We start from the raw sequence: 23330 nt of genomic DNA, 5'->3' as shown, positions 1-23330 counted from the left end.
CTCACTTTTACATACAGTTTTAACCCCAAATATTTGTTATTTTTACTTTAAACGGTATTGACTTTTTAAAGTAACTTGAGTATGCACGTGTGTATGCACATAAAATACTGCTTTATGTTTATACAAATATCTGTATATACAGGTATCTGTATTCCTTCCTACAGGTCTGGGATTGTCTCTGATGTCTTTTCCCTTCAGCTGAAGCAGCTTGTTTTATCATTTCATGTAGTGCAGGAGTGACAGCGACAAATTCACTTCTTTTGTCTTTCTGATAATGTCTTTATTTCACCTTGGTTTTTAAAGGATATTTTTTTGCCAAATATAGACCTCGATGCTGAGCATTTTATTCATTTCTGCATTTATAGGATGCCTTTGTCTTCTGTTTCTGAGATGTCAGTCTCATTGTTATTCATCTGAAATAATGTGTCTTTTTCCTCCACTTGTGCTTAAGATTTTCAGTCTTATCTTGGGGTGCCTGGGTGGCTCATTCGGTTTAGTGTCCAACTCTTGGTTTGGGTCAGGTCATGAGCTCACAGTTCATGAGTTCGAGCCCTGCATCAGGCTCTGTGCTGACAGCAGGGAGCCTGCTTGGGATTCTCTCTCTCTTCCCTCTCTCTCTGGCCCTCCCCCACTTGTACTCTTTCTCCCTCTCTCTCTCAAAATAAATAAATAACCTTAAAAAACAAAAGAGATTTTCCATTTTATCCTTAGTTTTTGACAGTTAGACTGTGATGTGCTTAGGTACAGTTTGTTTTGTTTTATCCCTCTGGGATGATAAAGACTTATGGTTTGTTCCTTTTATCATTTCAGGAAATTCTTGAACACTTTCAGATATTTTCTTTGCCCCATTCTCTCTTTTTCTTCCTAAGATCTAAGATTGCAGTTACACAAATGTTAGACACCATGTACATATTGTCCTGAATATCTTCAAATGCTGTATTTAGTTTGGAGGCTATTTTAGTTTTTTAGTTTGGATATTTCTGTTGAACAGAGTTTTTTTCAAGTTCATAGTTTCCTTCTGTTTTGTTAATTCTCTTCATAAGCCCACAGAATCCACTTCTGATACTGTATCTTTTAATTCTAAAAATTCCTGGGTTTTTGTTTTTTCTGCTATGACTCCCCATTCTTTCATTTCCAGTCTGTTTTTTCATGAAGTCATTTAACATTTTATTGTAATTACTTTGAAGTCCTTATCTGCTAATCCCAACATCTAGGTTGTGTCTGCTTCAATAGGCTTCTTTGTTTTTAAGTCTGTTTACTGATTTTGAGAGAGAATGTGTGCATGCGTGTGAGCTGGGGAGGGGCAGAGAGAGAAGGAGAAAGAAAGAATCCCAAGCAGGCCCCACACTGTCCATGCAGAGCCTGATATGGAGCTTGATCCCATTAACCTTGAGATCATGACCTGAATGGACGCCTAACCAACTGACCCATCCAGGCGCCCCTAGGCTTCTTTTTTTAGTATGTATCAAAATTTTCTACTTTTTTGCATGTCCCCTAATTCTGTATTATGTGCTAGACATTTTATAAAGGGACAGTAGAGGTCAAAGTAAATAATAGCTCCAGAAAAAGGCACATCCCTTCATCAGTCTGGTTGCTAAACTGATCTGAGATATACTTGAGCTGACCCTGGACATTAGGGTCAGTTCACCACTGGCTTCAGATGATTTCAGGGCAGGATGCAGGCTTTCTCTTCAGCACAGCTTGGGATCTGAGCGCCACCAGGTCTCCAGTGATCTGCTGTGCAGCCTAGCCACCAGCTAGGCTACTGAGGAGTAACTGAGAAGTTCCTGCAGAGCCTTCCCCATCTGAGACCTCTCGTCCTGCCCATCGTCTCTGCCCCCAGCCACTGGAGGGTTGACACCACGTACTCAGTAGAGGGCTCGGGGGAAAACTGGTGGCTGTTTGTACTTCAGAGCATCCGTGTCTGTTATGGACCTTCCTAGTTGGTTCCAGAAACTGCTTCCCCGACTTATTATATGTGCTGCTGAAACATTCCCTGGTTCTCCAACTCAAAATAAATTGATCACCTTGAGACACTTGGGAAGTAAAAGTGCGGCAGACACTAGGCTTCTGTTTTGAATATGAAACCAGATAGTATCAAATGGCAGGTTGGCGATCACTTGCTTTGTGACTAAAGCTCTTAGCGATTCTAATAGGTCACAGAAGCCCGCAAGCAAACATGAACATTTTGCGAAAAGTTGGCCTGGTTCTCTCTGTCCCCTACTAGCCCCCAAAAGTGAAAGAAGTTGTGGTTTTCTTTTCTCTTCTGAGTTTTTTTCCTTTGTTCATCTTTGGATTCTTGGTTCTCTTCGAGGTTTTGGAAAACTTGTAATTTTCTAGGTTAGGGGCTTGTTCTCATGGTTATAGTGAGATCAGCTTCTCTTTTCCTTTTCTACATTCTATTCAGAACTAGCTTCTTATCCTTATTCCTGAGATGCCAGCTCTAAGATATTTTCTGCCCTGCATTTTTTCCCTGCTTATGAAATTTGAAAATGCCCTGAGAATACGAATTAAAGGCATAGGACTCATTCCAATCAATTTCTTTTTTTCTGGGATTTTGATCCCTCTAAGTCTGGTGTGTATGCCAACGTTTGATACTTTTATAGTTTTTTTAGTGCGTTTTGTGGGTATTGGCTTTTGCTTTTATTAATTATAGCAAAATAGGGGCGCCTGGGTGGCGCAGTCGGTTAAGCGTCCGACTTCAGCCAGGTCACGATCTCGCGGTCCGTGAGTTCGAGCCCCGCGTCAGGCTCTGGGCTGACGGCTCAGAGCCTGAAGCCTGTTTCCGATTCTGTGTCTCCCTCTCTCTCTGCCCCTCCCCCCGTTCATGCTCTGTCTCTCTCTGTCCCAAAAATAAATAAACGTTAAAAAAAAAATTAAAAAAAAATTATAGCAAAATATACATAAAATTTACCATTTTAACCATTTTTGATTGCATAGTTCAGTAACATCAAGTACATTCACATCATGGTACAACCATCACCACCATCCATCTCTGAAACTTTTTTCATCTTGCAAAACTAAAACTCTACCTATTAAGCAGTAACTCCCCTTCCCCCTTCCCCTAGAAACCACCAATCTATTCACCTATGAACTTGACTGTTCTAGGCATTTCATATAAGTAGAATCATACAGTATTTGCCCCTTTTAACTGGCATATTTCATTCAGCATAGTGTCATCACTGTATCATGTGACAGGATTTCCTTCCTGTTAAAGACTTTAAAATGATATTCATCTGTTTGTGTTTACATTTAGTTTATGCATTCATCTTTTTTTTTTTTTTTGCTATTGGTGTTTTATTAAAAATCAAGATTCTATAACTTTTAATGAGTTAATGAGTTCCATCTTTACTTTTGCATCCACTTCTGATAATATTCTCAGCCGACTTCTGTGATGGAGCTGCTTCTCTACTTTTAAAAATATTTTATTTTCTTAATGTGTCTTTATTTTTGAGAGAGAGCATGAGGAGGGGCAGAGAGACACAGAATCAGAAGCAGGCTCCAGGCCCTGAGCTATCAGCACTGAGCCCAACGCACGCTCAAACTCACAGACCGTGAGATCATGACCTGAGCCAAAGCCAGATGCTTAACAGACCCAGGCACCTGCCTCTTCTCTACTTTTAGCTGTGGAGTTTGTTCTGCTTGTCTTGGTTGTTTGCTGAGTTATTCACGGTGATGTGTTACCTGCTTGTATCCATGGGATGGAGCGAGCTTGGGGTCCTCCTACTCCACCATCTTCTCAGCTTCTCTGTTATGCGTTCGTCTTCGTGGACACTGGGACATTTGCCCCTTGTGGCTATTGTGAATAATGCTGCTATGAATACTTGTGTACAGGTATCTGTTTGAGTCCCCGCTCCGAGTTCTTTTGGATATATAACCAGGAGTGGAATTACTGGATCATGTGGTAATTATAGGCTTAGGTTTTTGAGGAATCGACACATATCCTCTGTAGTAGTTGCACAATTTCACATTCCCACCAGCAATGGACAGGGGTTCCAGTTTCTCGATATCCTTGTGAATACTTGGTATCTTCTGTGGTGTAAAGTCGTTTTTGTTTTGTGCTGTGTTCTTATCTTCCTTATTTAACTTAACAGCAAAATCCATTCGTTTTGGGTATACATTTTAGTGAGTTTTGACACATGCATAAAGGCACAGTCATCACCACAGTGAAGATATAGAACGGTTTCATCATCTCAAAACTTTCTTGGTCCCTCTCACCACCACTAATTCCTGGCAATCACCAGTTTATTCTTTATCCCTATAATTTTGCCTTTTCTTGTTATGTCATATAAATTGAACCAAATGGTATGTAGTTTTTTAAGACTACCAACTGGCATTTAGCATAATGCATGAGATTTAATCATGTTCCAAGTATCAGCAACTCATCCTTTTTCATTGCTAGAGACTAGGAACTTGTATGTATGTACCCCATTCATTAATCTGTTCACCAGCTGACAAACATTTGGGTTTCTGGCAGTTATGAAAGGAGCTGTTACAAATATCTGTGTTTAGATTTTTGTGCTTAGATTTTCTATGTTTAGATTTTCATGTATCTTGGATAGGTACCTAGGCAAGTGCTTACTTGGTCATGTTGTAAGTATTTGATTAACTTCATAAGAAACTGCCAAACCGTTTCCAGAGTAGCCGTACTGTTTTGTATTCCCACCACAAAGTGCAGAGTTCTGCTCGCTTCACATTTTTGTCCGCATTTGGTATTGTCAGTTTCTTTTTTTTTTTTTTTTTTTCAAGAAAAAAAGGGATGCTGATAGGGATGTAGTGGTAGGCCATCGTGGTTTTAATTTGCATTTTTCCTAATGACTAATATACTGGAAATGTTTTAATGTGCTTATTTGCCATCTATATATCTTCTCTGCCCGAATGTTTTAAATTAGGTTATTTTCTTACTGAATTTTGAGTTCTTTATATGATCAAAGCATTTTGAGAGTGCTCTGTGATTTTCAAATATTTGCTCGCTTTCTGTGCCTACTCTTTCCACTCAACTATAACTTTCACAGAGCAAATTTTTCTGACTTCCAGATTTTCTTTCTAAATTTTTTGTGGTGTTGTATCTAAAGAGTTTTTGCTTAGCTCAGAGTCACGAAGACTTTTTCCTATCTTCTAAAAATGCTGTAGTTTTACACTTTGCATTTAGGTTTATAATTCATTTTGAGTTGATTTTTGTATATAAAGTATAAGCTATTGGCTGAGGTTCATTTTTTGTATATGGATGCTCATTTATTCCAGCTCCCATTTATTGAAAAGCAAATTTATATACACTACCTTAATATATACTAGCTTGACATATATGTATTTAGAGAAATGATTACGGATGTGTGTATACACGAGTTCATACACATATATTTTCTAACTCTGCCGAAGTGCCTGTAAACAGTGACGAGAGTCTAGTAGCAACAATCATACGTGGTTCACAGGTGTTGATTTCTAACTACCATCCTCCAATGAAAGGGAACTAGAATAACATGGAGAAATATTTGATTTGAGGGATGAGGTAATAGAAATTTAGAATAAGCCCATATAATTTTGTAGTGTCACAACGTATGTGCTCAGAAAGATGAGGACGTGTCAAGTGGACATGGAGCCAGCCTGAAAGACCTTCTCGTAGGCAAAGCTGGAACAATTGAGCAACAAAATAACACACTACTGGATTCTTTTTTTTTTTTTTTAATTTTTTTAATGTTTGTTTATTTTTGACACAGAGAGAGAGAGAGACAGAGCATGAGTGAGGGAGGGGCAGAGAGAGAGGGACACAGAATCCGAAGCGGGCTCCAAGCCCTGAGCTGTCAGCACACAGAGCCCGACACGGGGCTCAGACTCACGAACCACAAAATCATGACCTGAGCCGAAGTTGGACACTCAACTTCCTGAGCCGCCCAGACGCCCCACACACTATTGGATTCTAACGCAAAACATTAAATACTTGAAGCCATAGCGATATAAATAAATGACTGAACAAATAAGTAAGCAGGGAGAAGAGGATATTCTTTGTGAAAAATTACAATATATGTAGATAGTGCCAACTTCTACAGGTGGGGCCTACTCCCTCTTCGAGTATGTGCTGGACTTAGTAAATTTCTTTTAAAGAATACAGTGTGAAAAAGAAAAAGCTACTCTACAGTGGAGAAAACTGGCAAAAACTACCTTAACAAATAATCTAGGTTATCATCACCAGTGGTATTATGGACCCACACTGATATATACTTTTATACTTTATACACTTTTCAGTTTTATTTATTTAGAGAGGGTATGCGCACACATGTGAACAGGAGAGACAGAGAGAGGGAGGAGAGAATCCCAAGCAGACGCCCCCATACTGATATATTATGATGAGGACTCTTTGTTATTCTCCCTCAAAACCTATAATCTTCAGTTTAACCAGCATAAACCCTAAATTAAATTACTTCTGCAATTTGACATCTATTCTGGGTGTATTCCTTCATTTCCCTTAATTTCTCTAAGACTGTCTTGTTTTTGTGTGTTTAATTTTTTCTAGTGTGCCATTTTGATTTACTCATTTCCTTTTATTTTTGTGTTACTTTTAAAAGTTATCTTCATACTCTGGTTTCTCTTCAGATCGTATAAATCTTTCGCCTTTTAAAAGTTATCTTCTAGTGGTTACCCTGACAATTACAATTAATATCCCTAATTCCTAACAATTTGAAGTGATACAAATCTAGCTTCACTTGCATAACAGCAACTGCTGAAACAGCTCATTCTTCCCCCTTCATTTTGTTAGTGTCACATATATTCGTATTTTGTGTGCCCACTAACCTAGATTTACAGTTAACTATTTTATTCATTTGACTTTAAACCATACAGCACATAAAGAGGAGTTATAATAAAAAATACAATAGGGGTGCCTGGGTGGCTTAGTCCGTAAGCGTGATTTGTGAGTTCTAGCCCTGTGTCGGGCTCTGTGCTGACAGCTCAGAGCCTGGAGCCTGCTTCATATTCTGTGTCTTCCTCTCTCAGATCTGTCTTACTCTCTCAAAAATAAACAAACATTAAAATCAAAAATAAACAAACATTAAAAATATATACAATAATACAGGCTTTTATATTTTTCTACGGTCACCTTTACCTGTGTTCTTCATGTGGCCTTGAATTACTGTCTAATGTCTTTTCATTTCAAGCTGAAGAACTCCCTTTGACATTTCCTGTAGGGCAAGTCTGCTAGTCCCCGAGCCTGTATCTTCAAATACCTTTTAATTTCTCCTGCACTACTGAAGGACAGTGTTGCTAGAATTCTTGTTTGGCAGTTTTTTTCTTCCAGGAATTTAACGCATCATAGTGCCTCTGGTCTCCAAGTTTCTGTTAAGGATTTAATCATAGTGAGGATCTTGCTGCTTTTGAAAGACTTTTTGTCTCTGGTTTTGACAATTTGATTATAATGTATATTGGTATGGAGCTCTTTGAGTTTTCCTTTTTGGAGTTCACTGTGCTTCCTGTGTGTACATTTATGTCTAGCATCAAATATGGGAAGTTTCTGGCCATTATTTCTTCAAATATTATGTCTCTTTTCCTGCCTCTTCTCCTCTGGGACTCCCAGTTTGCTTCTGTTGGTATGATTAATGGTGCCCTCACAGGTCCTGTTAGGCTCTGTTCATCTTTCTTCATTCTTTGTTTCCTTCTCCTCAGACTGATTCATTTCAAATGTCTTCAGTCTTACAGATTTTTCTGCCTGCTCAAATCTGTTTCGATGTGTTGTATTGAATTTTATATTCCAGTTACTGTACCTTTGAATTTCATAATTTCTTTTTGGTTTCTTTTTATAACTTGTACCTTTTTAATATTATTTGTTCATACATTGTTCTCCTAGTTTCTTTCAGTTCTTTGTCAGTGGTTTCCTATAGCCCTTTGAGCACGCTTAAGAGAGTCGATTTAAATTGTCTAGTAAATCCAGTATTTGCATAATCTGAGGGATGATTCCTGTCAATTTCCTTTTCTTTCCCCCTGTGAATGGGCCTACTTGTTTATGCCTTTACCTTTTGGTTAGAAGTTTTGTAATATGAATAAACATTATAATGTGCTTAACTCTGGAAAGCAGGTTGTCCCCCTCCCCATGGTTTGCTTTTGCTGCTCGCTGAAGGCTGGACTTGTTCATTTGTTTACTCCAATTTTTCAAAGGCTATGTTTCTTGTCAAGTGTGGTCATTGCCATTTCTGTTCCATTATCTCAGAGGTCAGCCGGTGATGTGACAGAGATTTCCTTAAACTTCTGGAACCAAAAAGAAAAATCAAATACTCACTCGATATTTACATATTGGCTCTGCACTGGGGCACTCCTTCTCCATTTAACCATGCTGTCTACCCTTTTGCCTTACCCTCCACCTCTTTTGAAGAGCCCTAAAATTAGCCAGAGATGGATGTCAGCCCCAGTGTCCTCTCTAGTGTTTTCTGAGCCTGTGTCCAGCCCTGGGCATGCACATTGCTCTCTGGAGTCCCTGGTTTATGCACTGTAGTCTGTGCAGGCCCTTTTTCTCCCTACTGTCTTCCTCCTCAGCTTCCACCTTCCCGGGCATCTGGAGTTGTCTCTGCTTTTCCCACCACCGTGCCACAGACCGTACATGTCATGGCGTAGTTTTCATTGAGTCTGGCCCAGGATGCCATTCCAGACCTAGAAGGGCAAAAGGCAGGCAAGCCTCTGCACTCACCCACCAGGAAACCACTAGACAGATCAATACACTTAGCAGTTTTTGAACACAAAATCTGTATTGTCTCACCCTGTCAATCTGCACCAGGAACACAGGCACTGTCCCTACTGCCCTTGCTACACTGGAGAGGGGGTTGGTAGGTGGGCAAGCAGAAATACCAGTGCTTTCTTCATGGTTAGCATCCTCTTTCTTAAGTACCTCACTAGTTGCTCTAAGCTTTTCATTTGTTCTTAGAATTAGATTCTAGAGTTCTGAAAAAGTTGATTTTGTCAGTTTTTGCCAGCTTAATGGTTGCCTCAGTTGGAGGGAACAATTTTTGAAGCTCTCTACCATCACTCACATCAAAAGGTTTTTAACTACAAGAGCAATTTACTGAATAAATACGTAGGACTATTCAGCTCTAGGTATTTCTAAGTGAGATTTAATATTTTCTTTCCAGGAATTGGTCCATTCCATCTAAGTTGTCAAATTTATAAACTTAGAATTGTTCACAGTATTCTTCTTTTAACATTTGCAAGGCCTATAGGAATTGTCACCCTTTTCATTTCTGATATTGTTAACTTGTTTTGTTTTCTTCATCATTCTGGATATAATTTTATCAATTTTCTTGATCATTCAGAGAACTTTTTGTTTTCCAGTAACACTAAACAAAAGTGCTCAAATATTATTTCCAAATATTTGGCACTTTCCTACATAATTTTGTATTTGATTTCTAAGTTTAAATCAGCTGTGGGCAGAGAATCTATATGATTTCAGTTATTTTCAGATTTGTCTTCTGGTCAGAAAATGATCTTGTCAGTATTCCATGAAAAGATGTGAGCACGTTGTTAACATACTAATCAGTAATCTAGAAAGGACAGTGTAATTGTTTAGTATGCACAATAGTCTATTCCTTTTCATGGTCTCTGAATGCAATCCATTTTAACTCCCCACAGCTTCCTATTATGGCTATCCCAGAAATAAGTTCTTAGTGATCTCATATCTGTTAGCTGTCATTTCTGGCTTACCACGTGCTTTTCCTTCTTGTTTCCTTTTCAGTGTATCCAAGTACTTTGGAGAACAGTTGCATAGTTTGTATGCTTTTAGTATCCTTATGTTTACAAAAACATCTGTTTTTAAAAAGTCTGAGAGAGAGTGAGTGAGCATGAGCAGGGGAAGGGCAAAGAGAGAGAGGGAGAGGAGAATCCCAAGCAGGTTCCACACAGAGATACATATGAGCCCCAAGAGACAGGGCTGACTCACAAACCAGGAGATCATGACCTGAGGCAAAATCAGCAGTCAGAAGCTTAACCGACCTAGCCACCAGGTGCCCAAGAAGACATCTTTTTTAAAATTTATCCTTGATTGAAAATCTGGCAAGGCATGGGATTTTAGATTCAAAACGTTTTTCATTAGATCTTTGTGGGTGTTCCTTCTTTGTCTTGTAGCATTTGGCTCCGCATATGAAAAGTCACATGTCCATTTTATTATCTTAGGTATTCTCTTAATTGCCAAAGCGATATTGCTATAAGAAAACAGTACTTGTAAGTATTTCATCACAGGTGTTGCCTTGTAAAGCAAAACAAAACAAAAACAAAAACCCTTTTGTATTATAAGGGAATACAATGTGTATAACACCATTTTGTGTTTCTCTTTCTGGCTGCTTTGTTCCCACACTTAGAGCCAGTGTCTTCCTCTGCTTTATGTGGTCAGTTCATTTCACCAGTTCTTGCCTTCAACTGAATGCTCTTTATTTTTTTATTTATTTTTTTTTTCCAACGTTTATTTATTTTTGGGACAGAGAGAGACAGAGCATGAACGGGGGAGGGGCAGAGAGAGAGGGAGACACAGAATCTGAAACAGGCTCCAGGCTCTGAGCCATCAGCCCAGAGCCTGACGCGGGGCTCGAACTCACGGACCGCGAGATCGTGACCTGGCTGAAGTCGGACGCTTAACCGACTGCGCCACCCAGGCGCCCCCTGAATGCTCTTTAAAAAGGGGGTGAGGACAAGGAATCCTAGAAGCTTGACTCTGATCAGTTTCCCTGCCAAATCCGTTGTTCTGTCCTTATCAAACTCCAGGCCTTTGTTTTCCCGAGCTGTTAGGATGTGCATCCAAAAGCTGGTTTCTCTGAAGAATTTTAAGTCTTCCCAAAATTTCTCCAATCATCGTGCTTAATGACTACAGCTTTCACTCCCTTGCTGTGCTCTTACCCAATTACTCTACCTTGGATGTTTACATTTGGCTTCACAGAACTGCCCATTTGTTGTGAATCTGTCTGTCTTTGGTTTCTGAGCACTCTCCTCCTGGCCTGCTCTTCTATTTACAGAAGTTCTGTCAGGCTTCGGTCTTGGCCTAGTTTCTCCTACCATCATCTTGAAAATTCCTATTTCCACAGACTTCTTTTTCTTTTTTCTTTGGACTCTTCCAGAACCCTGCTAAATATATATGACAATATTATTTGTGGAAATTCACTTACATGCCAAAATGGACAGTTCCAGCTGTATGTTCAACAGTCACTTCACAGTGTGAACAAAATTCAACTCATTGCCTCTTTCTGCCCAACTGATTCTTTTTCTCATTTTCTCAATTTCTTTTATAGAATAATGTTAGCTGGCAAAATACAAACATCTCCACACAACCTGCTGTATAGCTAGGAGGCAGGACGCTTCAGTTTATGTATAAGTTGGGAGATCACTGTCAAGAGCAGAAGCAGCTGGGAGCTCCCCCCAGAGCAGGAAGTCAGGAGGGGGTTGATGGAAGACACAGGATGGTGAGGTCACAGTTGTAAAGGAACAGAAGATCAAGTGGACTCTGCCACAAGCAGAGGCGCTCACCCTGATCGGGGAAAGATGGGGCAAAGTCTGGAATCGTGGGGTCCAAGTACTGGCACTGGGATTAAAAAAGAAGGGACTCAGAATGTGTGCAGGAACATCAGCAACTCAGAGGAAAACAAATAGAATTCCTGTGTGCCCGTACTGAAAGCACGTAAGAAAACAAGCAGCTGAAATCAGGTGCCCTAAAAAAAAAAAAAAAAAAACACTACACAGAATCTAAAGATACCTCCCCCAGTAGTGCTTTCTTCAAGAATGTGAACATATGGGGCTCCTGGGTGGCTCAGTCGGTTAGGCGGCCGACTTCGGCTCAGGTCATGATCTCGCGGTCCGTGGGTTCGAGCCCCGCGTCGGGCTCTGTGCTTACAGCTCAGAGCCTGGAGCCTGTTTCAGATTCTGTGTCTCCCTCTCGCTGACCCTCGCCCATTCATGCTCTGTCTGTCTCTGTCTCAAAAATAAATAAACGTTTAAAAAAAAATTAAAAAAAAATGTGAACATACTATGCCAATAGAGACATTTTTGAACTAAGTAACACTTTCCACCCCTCCCCAACATAAAATAAACTTTTATCTTCATTTTATCATGAACCAAAAATATTACTCAACATGTATATAATGCTAATACAAGAAAAATTGGAATGTGTGAACTGACATTTTTTCAGCTGACGTCAATACTCCTCCCCCAAACACACACAAAGTAGAGGAGAGTACAGCCTTCCAATATTACGTGTTTCAGACAGGAAAGAACCTGAACCCCAGAGATTAAAGCCTCAGAACAGACATGGAAAAACAAGTAGATATAAAATGTAAGCAGATTAACTCAGGAAAGAAATGGTAGAACAGCACATCATCTCAGAATAGAAGATTAAATTTCAGGGCACCTTGGGGAGAAGACGAATGAACGCCTGATAAATGATACACAGGAGAAATGGAAAAGAGACCCCAGGAAGTGGGAGGGGGAAGAATTAACTGGAAGAGGAAGACAGGGTAACAGAAGTAGAAGCTGAAGTAGAATCCGTCAATAGCAAAATCTAAAACTAATATTTAATCAGAGGAAACTTTCCATAAAGAAAAGGAAAACTGAATTACATACTGAAAAGACTCTCTGTGCCAGAGAGAACTGACCCAGAATGGTAAACACCAAGAGAGAGTCTAGTAAAACTATTAGACCTAAAAGCAGAGGGAAAAAAAAGAGTCCTCTAGGCCACAAAGAACAAAGTCTACATCTCTTGGCAAGGAAAGAAAATAAAATTGACATAACTCTTTTCTTTTTGAATGGACATAATTCTTATTAGCAACTTATATGTAAAAGAATAGAATGGTGTTTTCAGGAAAGAAATGTGAAGCAAGAATTTATATCCAATGAAGAAGTTCCTCAAATTTTCACATTTCAGATTTTATGAAATATAAGCAACAATTGGAAGAAATTTCATAGCCCTAAATAGTCCTGTCAATAAAAATGAGAATGAAAATAATTAGCATTATAGTTCTAGCCATTATCAAACTATAGAGGTACTATGGGAAGTAACCTCCCCTTCTCTCAATAATTAATTTCCAAGGAAGTTATTTCTTACCCACTGCTGCTACTTTATTTTTTTTTTTTTCATGTTTATTTTTGAAAGAGAAAGAGTGTGAGCAGGGGAGGGGCAGAGAAGAGAGGGAGACAGAATCTGAAGCAGGCTCAGGCTCTGAGCTGACAGCACAGAGCCGGATGCAGGGCTTGAACCCACCAGCTGTGAGATCATGACCTGAGCAGAAGTCCGATGCTTCACCGACAGCCACCCAGGTGCCCCCACTGCTGCTACTTTAAATGTTTATTGCTCATGTATGCCTCTTAATTTTGTAACACTCCATATTTCTGATGTGCTCTTGCCTCTTCTTTAGTGTTTTTTTAACTTCGAAAAAGCACGAGTGGAAGAGGGGCAGAGAGAGAGAGAGATGGAGAGAGAGAATCCCAAGCAGGCCTACGCGGGGCAGGGCTCGATCTCACAAACCAGATGATGACCTGAGCCGAAATGTAGAGTTGGTCACGTAACCGACTCAGGCACCTGGGTGCCCCTTTAGTGTTTTCTTCTAAGCTGCCAGTCTACTCCTGTAGCTCTGCTTACTACCCACATGTATCACCAAAAACATGTAAGACAGTCCACATAGTATAAAATACTAGAATTAGTTTTTTAATTATAAATAGAAATAAAACTTGCCAATTTTTTTTTTTAATTTTTTTTCCAACGTTTATTTATTTTTGGGACAGAGAGAGACAGAGCATGAACAGGGGAGGGGCAGAGAGAGAGGGAGACACAGAATCGGAAACAGGCTCCAGGCTCTGAGCCATCAGCCCAGAGCCTGACGCGGGGCTCGAACTCATGGACCGCGAGATCGTGACCTGGCTGAAGTCGGACGCTTAACCGACTGCGCCACCCAGGCGCCCCGAAACTTGCCAATTTTTAATAAACGATTACAAATATAATAAGCAGGTACCAATTCAGTGGGTATGCAAAATACATTTTAATGATCCAGAGACACATTCAAAATTATTCCATATTCTGTCACTGGACCGGACTGTATTACCTTCTAACTAATCTTGTCCAACACCCTATTCTCATATCAGACTGTCTTCTTTGTAATTTTCCTCAACTTGCCATTTTTCATGCATCCATCCATGTCTTTGTCAATTCTGTCTTCTTTGCTCCCAAAGTTTCCATGAGTCAGCTTAACCTAGAAAATCTAACTTGATAATACCAAATTCAAGTAACCACTCCCTCTTGTGACCATTTTATAGCTCGTACATGTTTCTGTCAGAGCACCTGCCACGTGTATTGCATTTGAGTATTTACGTCTCTGCCTCCTTGTCAGACTGTGTGTTCCTTCACAGCAGGAACAGTTGCTTTCATTCATCTATGTATCTCCTGGCAGGATTCCAGGCATGGAGCGGTAGCTCAGCAAATAGAGTGAGCAGATATTTTATCTACGTACAGAGTAGCAATGTATCCAGCTTTCTAGAGTAAACCTGATGGCACATTAAGAACTAGTTCACAAGTGGTTTCTTCATGGTACTCCACTCTGAATACTTCAGTTTCAACCAAAATATGTTGTTACAGGGACCTGTAACATTCAAGGATGTTATTGTGGAATTCACCCGGGAGGAGTGGCAGTTACTGGACGCTGCTCAGAGGACCCTGTACAAGGAAGTGATGCGGGAGAACTATGGTCACCTAGTCTCAGTGGGTGAGGAAAACTTCCCCGTGTGGAACTGCCAGTAGTTCACATTTCCTTTCCCAGTTGCTGCAACATGTAAGGTCCCTGTAGGGCTGCGCCATATTGGCTTTGTTTCAGGGGTCAAATGTGATGAGGCCATTTCGGGCACCAGAAAGAATGTGTGTCCCCACCCTCGCCGGGGAAAGAATCTAAATTTGCCGAGCCAAAGTAGGACTTCAGTGTTCTCCAACTGTACTTCCTTATCCTTCACAGGCCCTAAGTCCCCAGTAAACCGTGTTTTCTTCTCCATTCATAGGTTACTGTGTGAATAAGGCAAATGCAGTCTTCAAGCTGAAGCAAGGAAAAGAACCGTGGATACTGGAGGTGGAATTTCCACGTCGGAACTACCCAGGTGAGAGAGAAATTAGAACCCCTGTCGCTAGTGAGGTGGTTGGTGCCTTTGCCTTCTGAAATATGTTTCAGGAATCTCTTTTTTAAATGCCCTATACATCTGGGAATGACTGAGGGCACCTGGTCTGCATATGCAAGCAACATAAATCGCACCTCCAGTTTTCATTCTTTCCACATAAATTCGTCCTTTGCCAGACTTTGTAAAATAGATTTACTTTTCTTTCCTATATACAAAACTAATTCCTGCCTAACCTTGCGTGTACACATGAGCAACGGAGGGGCAGAGAGGAGGAGAGAGAAATCTAAGCAGGCCCCGCGCTGTCAGCACAGAGCCCAATGTGGGGCTCAATCTCACAAACTGTGATATCATGACCTGAGCTGAAATTAAGAGTTAGATGCTTAACCAACGGAACCACCCAGGCACCCCTAAAGTGTTAGATCTTAAATCTGACCATAAATTTTTCTTCGAATGCCATTTCCCTCCTTTTATTAACAATGAAATGTGCCTCAGTTATTCTCAGCACCAGTTTATTAACTTCCTATTCTCTCTTTAAACTCTGAAATTAGGTTACAAGTCATTATGCCTTTCATCAGTTACATTATTTCAGAGTTGATACTTCCTTTTAGATGGTGTTTGTCTTTCACACAGGTACTGATTATCCCTCCTAAAATCTGCACCTTATTTGGAGTGTTATAACACTAAGATAAAAAAACAAAAACAGAAAACCCACTAAGATGATCTCACTCTGCTCCTTAAATGCTTTTCCTGTACTTGTGAGCTTCTGCGTTGCCAGGACTAGGAACAATGCCTGGTATTTCTTAGTTGTTCACTAGATGTTTGTGGAAATATTCAATCTGAACTCACAAGAGACAGACCCTTTCTTCTGCTCTATGCCTTTCACAGTCACTCCTGCAAGGGCTCATCCTTTCTTAAGACCAAAGACACACAGGCTCTTGTTTCCTGTGCATCTCACTTAGCCTTGCACATGTCCCCGTCACGTTAACTTCTTACATCTTCCCTGCAAAGGCCATGAAATTCCTACCCCAAGCCCCTGCTCTTTATCTTTCGCTTCCTTTCAGGCCTTTAAAGAGGAGTAAATCTAAAGGTCAGTAAAGGTTCCAGGATCATGTTCAATAATTAATCCTTAAAGATCATGTAGTAAATTGAAGCAGAAATGTCGAAACTAAGACAGGAAAGCAGGGGCGCCTGGGTGGCGCAGTCGGTTAAGCGTCCGACTTCACCCAGGTCACGATCTCGTGGTCCGTGAGTTCGAGCCCCGCGTCAGGCTCTGGGCTGACGGCTCAGAGCCTGGAGCCTGTTTCCGATTCTGTGTCTCCCTCTCTCTCTGCCCCTCCCCCGTTCATGCTCTGTCTCTCTCTGTCCCAAAAATAAATAAACGTTGAAAAAAAAAATTGTAAAAAAGAAAGCAGTGGAAGACTGGCATTGGGTCGTGGTAACGCTACTTTGGAGATGCAGTATTTTTTGGTGGTCAGGCTTGAAAACATCTGTGCTACAAATGGAAACTCATCCTCTTTATGATGGCTTGCACACTGCTGTTTAATCATCTTTCCTTTGGGATGTATGTGTTCCTGGGTCTTCTGTCCCGGTGAAAATTACGCCAGTGAGACGGAGAGAGCCCGGAGTGTGGAACTGTTCCTCCACACATGTTGTGATCTAGTCACTGTAGGGACTAGACTAGGCATCTAGACTGTCGTGTGTGGGTACAGAGGAAATAAAGTAGAAGTTTATAGTCACTAATGAACAGTAAATTAAATTCTGGCTGACAAAGGCTTAGCTTTGCATCCAATTTCATCTTTCCCCAATATTTCCAGTGGACACGGTCGTCTACTAATTTTTCTTGTCATCCTACTTACTGTTCATTGTCTATAATGGGCTTACCGCATTCTGAGTCCCAGATTCTTGTGCAGCACTCTGAATGTCTTTTGTTCTCTGCTCCCCATTCTTTTTCTTTTTCCTTAACTTTTTTCTCCAGGTTTTTAAAATGTTTGTAAAGTGTCAGAGTACTTGGGTTTATAATGACATTTCTTCCCTTGTCTGCTCCAACCGTCTTTAGTGTTTATATTTTTTCTAAACCAAAGGCATAGAGGAAATTTGCATATAAGAATTCCTTTATTTGGGGAGATTGGCCTGAAGCCTAAGAATCAGCCCTACAACCATAATAATATGTTAGGATTTAAATAGCATTAAATTTTGAATTCCTTTGTAGAAGACCTTTGGAAGATTCATGACTTAGGAGCAAGATCCCAGGGAAGCCAAGCTGAAAATTCAAGGCAAGTTCAAGATTTTGATTTTAAGATGAAAAGACTTGTAAAAAAAAAAAAGTGTTGATGGGAGTACTGGAAGTGGGAAGGCACTAGTTCATACTAAACGTGAGAAAACTAAAACACTGGAGTGAATTCCAAAGAATTCACTTTCCAAATGGGAAAGCCCTCTTCCCCAGTGGAGATCTTCTGTAGGACCAGGAGATTCAAACTTTGAAGCAGTCTTTCATTTCTTCAATTGCACAGGAAGGGAGGCTTTGTTACCCAAAGCAGATCTCAGGCAATTAAGAGACTGCATACAATGCAAAGGAAGGTTCCTGCTACTTAATGTTAAACCACAGTGTGTGTCAGAACATTCATAGTAGAGAAACCATGAATCGAATCAGTATGGGAACATCTCTAGAAATGGGTTCTCAGCCAGAGTATCTTATGTATTACTGACTTTGGGAATTTCTCTCTAGGAATGGAGAACTCACAAAACACCAGCAAACTCCTGCCAGAGAGAAAATCTATAAATGTAGTGAATGTGGAACGTCCTTCTGCCAGAAGTCTATCCTCCTAATACATCAGCATACTCACTCAAAGGACAAACCCAGGGAATGTGGGACATCGGTCCCTAGGAATGGAGACCTCACAAGACAACAGAAAGGTCAAGCCAGAGAGAAAACCTATGAATGTAAAGAATGTACGAAAACCTTCTACCACCTGTCCTCTCTTAGTAGACACTTGAGAACTCATGCAGGGGAGAAACCCTACGAATGCAATCAGTGTGAGAAATCCTTCTACCAGAAGCCACACCTTGTGGAACATCAGAAAACACACACAGGAGAGAAACCCTATGAGTGTAATGAGTGTGGGAAGTTCTTCTATGTTAAGGCATACCTCATGGTACATCAGAAAACACACACGGGGGAGAAGCCGTACGAATGTAAGGAATGTAGGAAATCCTTTTCCCAGAAATCACACCTCACAGTACATCAGAGGACACACACAGGGGAGAAACCCTATAAATGTAAGGAATGTGGGAAATTCTTTTCTAGAAATTCACACCTCAAAACTCATCAGAGAACTCACACAGGAGAGAAACCCTATGAATGTAAGGAGTGTGGCAAGTGTTTCTACCAGAAGTCAGCCCTCACGGTGCACCAGCGAACTCACACAGGGGAGAAGCCCTTTGAATGTAATAAATGTGGAAAAAACTTTTACTATAAATCAGACCTCACTAAACACCAGAGAAAACACACAGGGGAGAAGCCTTATGAATGTCAAGAATGCGGTAAATCCTTCTCTGTGAATTCAGTCCTCAGATTACATCAAAGGACTCACACAGGAGAGAAACCCTATGAATGTAAGGAGTGTGGGAAATCCTTCTCTCAGAAGTCACATTTTATCATCCATCAGAGAAAACACACAGGGGAGAAACCCTATGAATGTCAGGAGTGTAGGAAAACTTTTATCCAGAAATCAAAACTCACTGCCCATCAGAAGACACACACAGAGGAAAAAAGCTTATAAACAGTATGAATTGGGAACTTTTTTCTGAGTTCATCCTTCAGAATAACCAGATAATTCACACAAGGCCAAAAAACTTAGGAATATCATCTATATGGGAAAGTTTCAGTCATAAGAGTTTTTCTTGACAGCAAATACACAAAAATTCTTTGAATCTAGAGGAAGAAATTTTTACCATATGTTAGACTTTAGTGTCAGACACTCTACAAATTGTAAAGCGTGAGAGAGACCATTCTTTTAGAAGTCACAGTATACTGCACAACACAGAAATCACATGAGAGAAGAACAAATAAAAAAAACGAAGGTCAGGAAGTTTCTGGTCAGGGCAGCCATCCCTAGATATCCCAAAGCTCACGTGAATGAGAGCCTCCTATCTGTGTCCATCCTGAGCTTCAGAAATACTTTACAACAGGTGGACTCCGAACGCTCAAAGGGGTGACTAGATGTCGAAACAGATCCAGAAGCCCTTCTTGAGAAGTGACGTCTCTGTGACCTTCAGATGAGCGATGCCAGGATAGAACCATCGCAGACATCTCAAATACGTCAATTTCCTGACAAAAACTCAGTATCCGTATTGAGTGGGAGTGACAGTTACGCCAGAAGTCATGTTGCAGCGACTGGATTGTGAGGGTCGGGTTATTTTTTTCTTTGAAGAAACCTGCAAATGTCTAGATAGATAGATAGATGAAGCTTTTTAAAAAGCACAAACCCATTGAGAAGCCAGGCGACATCCTTAAACTCACGTGAAAAGTCCTTGAGTGGAGCTGACGTGTGTCTGTGTGCTGCTAGGCCGATCACAGATGTCTGTGCGTACACGGATCCCATCCGTAAGTGTACACAGGAAAATCCGTAACCTCAGCTCCGCAGCTCTCACGTGCGTGAGGAGATCCCACGTCAACCCTCAGCATCGACTCCTGTTGTTCCAGTGTGTATTTTAAGTGTACTGTTCTTTTAAAATTTAATGCATCTCTATTTCCTGGCATTTTTAAGTGAATTCAGATGTTCCTGAACTGATCCTTCAGAAAGAAGCTAAAAGTCTTTTTGTAAAATTCTCCAGCTGTCTCGTGGTCAGCCAAATTTTGCATTAGGGACACATTTATTCCTAAGAAAAAACAGCTGATGGAAACAGTCTGTATGATAAACAGTGCTGTGTGAAGAAGGAGTGTCTGTCCCACTGCTGACGTTTTAGGAGGGTGCAGAGGTATCTGCAGGAGAATTTTGTGTGAGGAAGGATGTTCTTCACACAACATGGCAGCGGTTAAGAGTGTGGACTCTGGACTCCCACTGCCAAGGCTCAGATCCCATGGGGCATGCCACTTACCCTCTCTGTGCCTCGGTTTCCTTTTCTATAAGAGAAGTGAGAATGTTAGAATTGCTTGGAGGTATGAGTTAATATTTTTAAAGCACTTAGAATAGCGTCTGAGAGACGAGAAAAGCGTACGTTGGCTACGACTATCACTATAATTGTATTTCTTGAATGATGCTGGAAAACAAAAAGGTTGGCTCCCAGCATTCATCACTCACTTTCTTGCTGTAGTGCCTTGCTTTGGCTTGGTTGTGCATTTTCCTACGAATGATTCAGATACTCACGTGTGACCCGCTGCCTGTCTTTGTAGCCTTACAAGCCAACAGTGGTTTTACATTTCTAAATGGTTGAAAAAAAAAAAAAAAAAAAGAATATTTTGTGACATGTGCCGATTATATTCAGATTTGTGTCCATAAATAAAGTTTTACTGGAACACTAATAAAGTAATAAAACAGAGACCGCAGTCTCTGTTCTGCCTGAGGCTGCCTTCAGCACTGTAAGAACAGAGTTGAGTAGTTCTGACGGGAGACCATATGGCTCACAGAGCCTAAGACAGTTACTGTCTGGCACTTTACAAAGTCAAGTTTTTCTGTTACTTAGGACTGAAGACATCACAATCAATGTATACAGTGTACTTTTATATATGCTACATGTTCCAGGAGTGATGCACACAGCAGTTTGTGGGTGGGTGGTTTTTGTGGTATATTTATTTTGTACATTGTATTTATATGTTAAAAGCCTAAGCATTAGAATTTTTTTTCAAAGAAATGTGTTTTACTGGTTGAACTGTCATAAAATGCAAACATCTTCTGATGGAATGTAGCACTACGTGTATGAAATAAACATTGTCTGAATTAAACAGAATTGTTAATTTGTCCCTACTTAAAATATTCCTTTACTTTATTACAAGTCTATGGCCCGCTTTCCCTGTATCATTTTATAATTTTCTCACTGTCCTATGAGAAAATACCATCTTTATGTCATACTTAACGTAATTGAATAACAACAAAACCCTTACAATACCCAACCCAATTCCACCAGGTACATTACCAGTAATCTACATTACTAGTATCACTACATTACTAGTAAAATTATTGAACTGCCTGAACTTCATTCAGTTGTCAAATGCTGCTCCAATCTATATCCTGCCCTTACCTCCCCTTCCTAACGATGACTTTCGTGATGCTCAACTTCTTACGCATGCCTCCTTCTGATTTGTCTAATGTTTACCACTAATGAATACCTAGTATATTTAGTGACTGCATGATTTATATAACTTCCGAACATTCAAATACAATATTGTTACCAATATTCTACCCAACACTGACATAAGCATGCCATCCTGACTACAGTCATCTTTAGGGTAGTTCTTTATTTCAACCTGCTTTGAAAGCAAATATATTTCTAAATTTCCCCTGGCTTCGCAGCCAAAAATTAAATAAAAATTAGTATTTTGTGGGGAAAGTCCAGTAACTCTGCCAAACCTATTATTAAGAATAAAGTCGGGGGGGGGGGGGTGGGGTGGGTGGGAGGGTGGGGAGGGTGGGTGATGGGCACTGAGGAGGGCACCTGTTGGGATGAGCACTGACTGGGTGTTGTATGGAAACCAATTTGACAATAAATTTCATATTAAAAAAAAAGAATACAGTCTGTACTGGGGCGCCTGGGTGGCTCAGTCGGTTAAGCATCCAGCTTTGGCACAGGTGATGATCTTGGCGGTTCATGCGTTCGAGCCCTGCATCCGGCTCTGTGCTGACAGCTCAGAGCCTGGAGCCTGCTTCGGATTCTGTGTCTCCCTCTCTCTCTGCTCCTCCCCTGTTCGCACTCTCTCTCTCCCAAAATAAACATTAAAAAACGAAAAAGGAAAAAAAGGATAAAGTCTGTGCTAATGAAAATCTTCTAAAAATACTCTGATGAGAATAAAATATTCCTGGTCTTCAAATTCAAGATGGGAACTGGACTGCTTCTTGGCAAGAGCCTCAAGCCACGAATTAGTAACCACGAGAATTGATGGATCAGAGAGAAACGATCGGTGTCTTGTCACCACACATGCTTATGAAGAAGACCAGCCAACCTGACAGTTCCACATTTCTGAAAGCCAATCAACACCAGCATTCAGTTCGCCCGTGCTCGGAACGTCAGTCAGGTGCAGCCTCACTCCAGTGACCAAACCTTTACAACTGAAAGCCAGCAAGTCAGTCCCCCAACACTTCTGCTTCTAAAAGCCTGCCAATCCCTGAATCCACTTCCCAAGCCCTGAATCACTTTACTTTCCCGGACTGACTTATGAGTATAGCCCTTCTCTGGTTAGTATGGTGGCCAACGGTGGACAGAATCAATCCCTTCCTTACTCCGTTCTAAAAAGATCCTTTTTTTTCCTCATCCCCTTCAATCTGGACTGGCCTCCTGACTTGCTTTGGCTTCACTAGAATGTGACAGATTCCAGGCCAACCCTTCAGAAGTGTGGCAGTTTCCTCTTTCCTTCTTGAAGCTAATCTTCTTTGTGCACAAAGTCCAAGTAGTCTGGAATCACCAAGCTGTGAAGAAACTCAGGCTACCAGAGGTGAAAGCCCAATATAATCCCAGACACAGAAGCGAAGGTTCTTAGATCTTCTGGCCCAGCCAAGCGAGACTTCCGCTAATGCCAAGTGCAGGAGCCGCCTACTCCACCTACAAGAACAAACCACTATAAAAGCCATGAAGTTTTGAGTGTTCCTGTTACATAGTAATAGACGAGTGAAACCGACAGGGAGCCAGAAGTCAAGCTTGCTTCAGGTACTGACCAGTCTCTTCTTTGATAAAAGTTTTACGGTACATGCAGCGCAAGTCTTGCTGCCATGAAGAATACCACAATGACCACCATTCAATCTGACATCTAACAAGGATTTGCCCACACACCACAATCTATTGCCACGAAAAAGAAGCAATCCTAGCTAAACTAGACCGTCTCATGCTGCTGCCCCAGCCACAGCTGTATGCTGAGTATTAGAAAGACTAAACCCAAGTGCAGGGGGGAAACTGTCCAGACACTGTCTTAGATAGAATAAAGATTCTATCTAAGAGATTTAACAGTTGACCAGATCATGCTTTATCTGTAAAGTTCACACAGGGCTAGGGGCCCTCCCTCTTCGAGCATTATA

General features: G+C 40.8%; 1 protein-coding gene across 4 annotated transcripts in view; it reads left to right on the top strand.

Moving 5' to 3' along the window:
• Window positions 1–21054, top strand: part of ZNF25 (zinc finger protein 25) — a 30210-nt gene extending 9156 nt beyond the window's left edge. For all 4 annotated transcript variants that reach the window (XM_045437225.1, XM_045437224.1, XM_045437223.1 and 1 more), the window contains exons 3-6: window positions 14582–14708; window positions 14995–15090; window positions 17318–17381; window positions 17834–21054. In XM_045437225.1, the coding sequence (XP_045293181.1) occupies window positions 14582–14708; window positions 14995–15090; window positions 17318–17381; window positions 17834–18887 (1341 nt within the window). In that variant the 3' untranslated portion in view covers window positions 18888–21054. The remainder of the gene's footprint in view (window positions 1–14581; window positions 14709–14994; window positions 15091–17317; window positions 17382–17833) is intronic.
• The last annotated feature ends 2276 nt before the right edge of the window (window positions 21055–23330 follow it).

The sequence above is a fragment of the Leopardus geoffroyi genome, chromosome D2 (genome assembly GCF_018350155.1).
Source record: "Leopardus geoffroyi isolate Oge1 chromosome D2, O.geoffroyi_Oge1_pat1.0, whole genome shotgun sequence".
Lineage (NCBI taxonomy): Eukaryota > Metazoa > Chordata > Mammalia > Carnivora > Felidae > Leopardus > Leopardus geoffroyi.
Note: the sequence above shows the minus strand (reverse complement) of the source record. Positions and strands in the feature narration are given on the sequence as shown.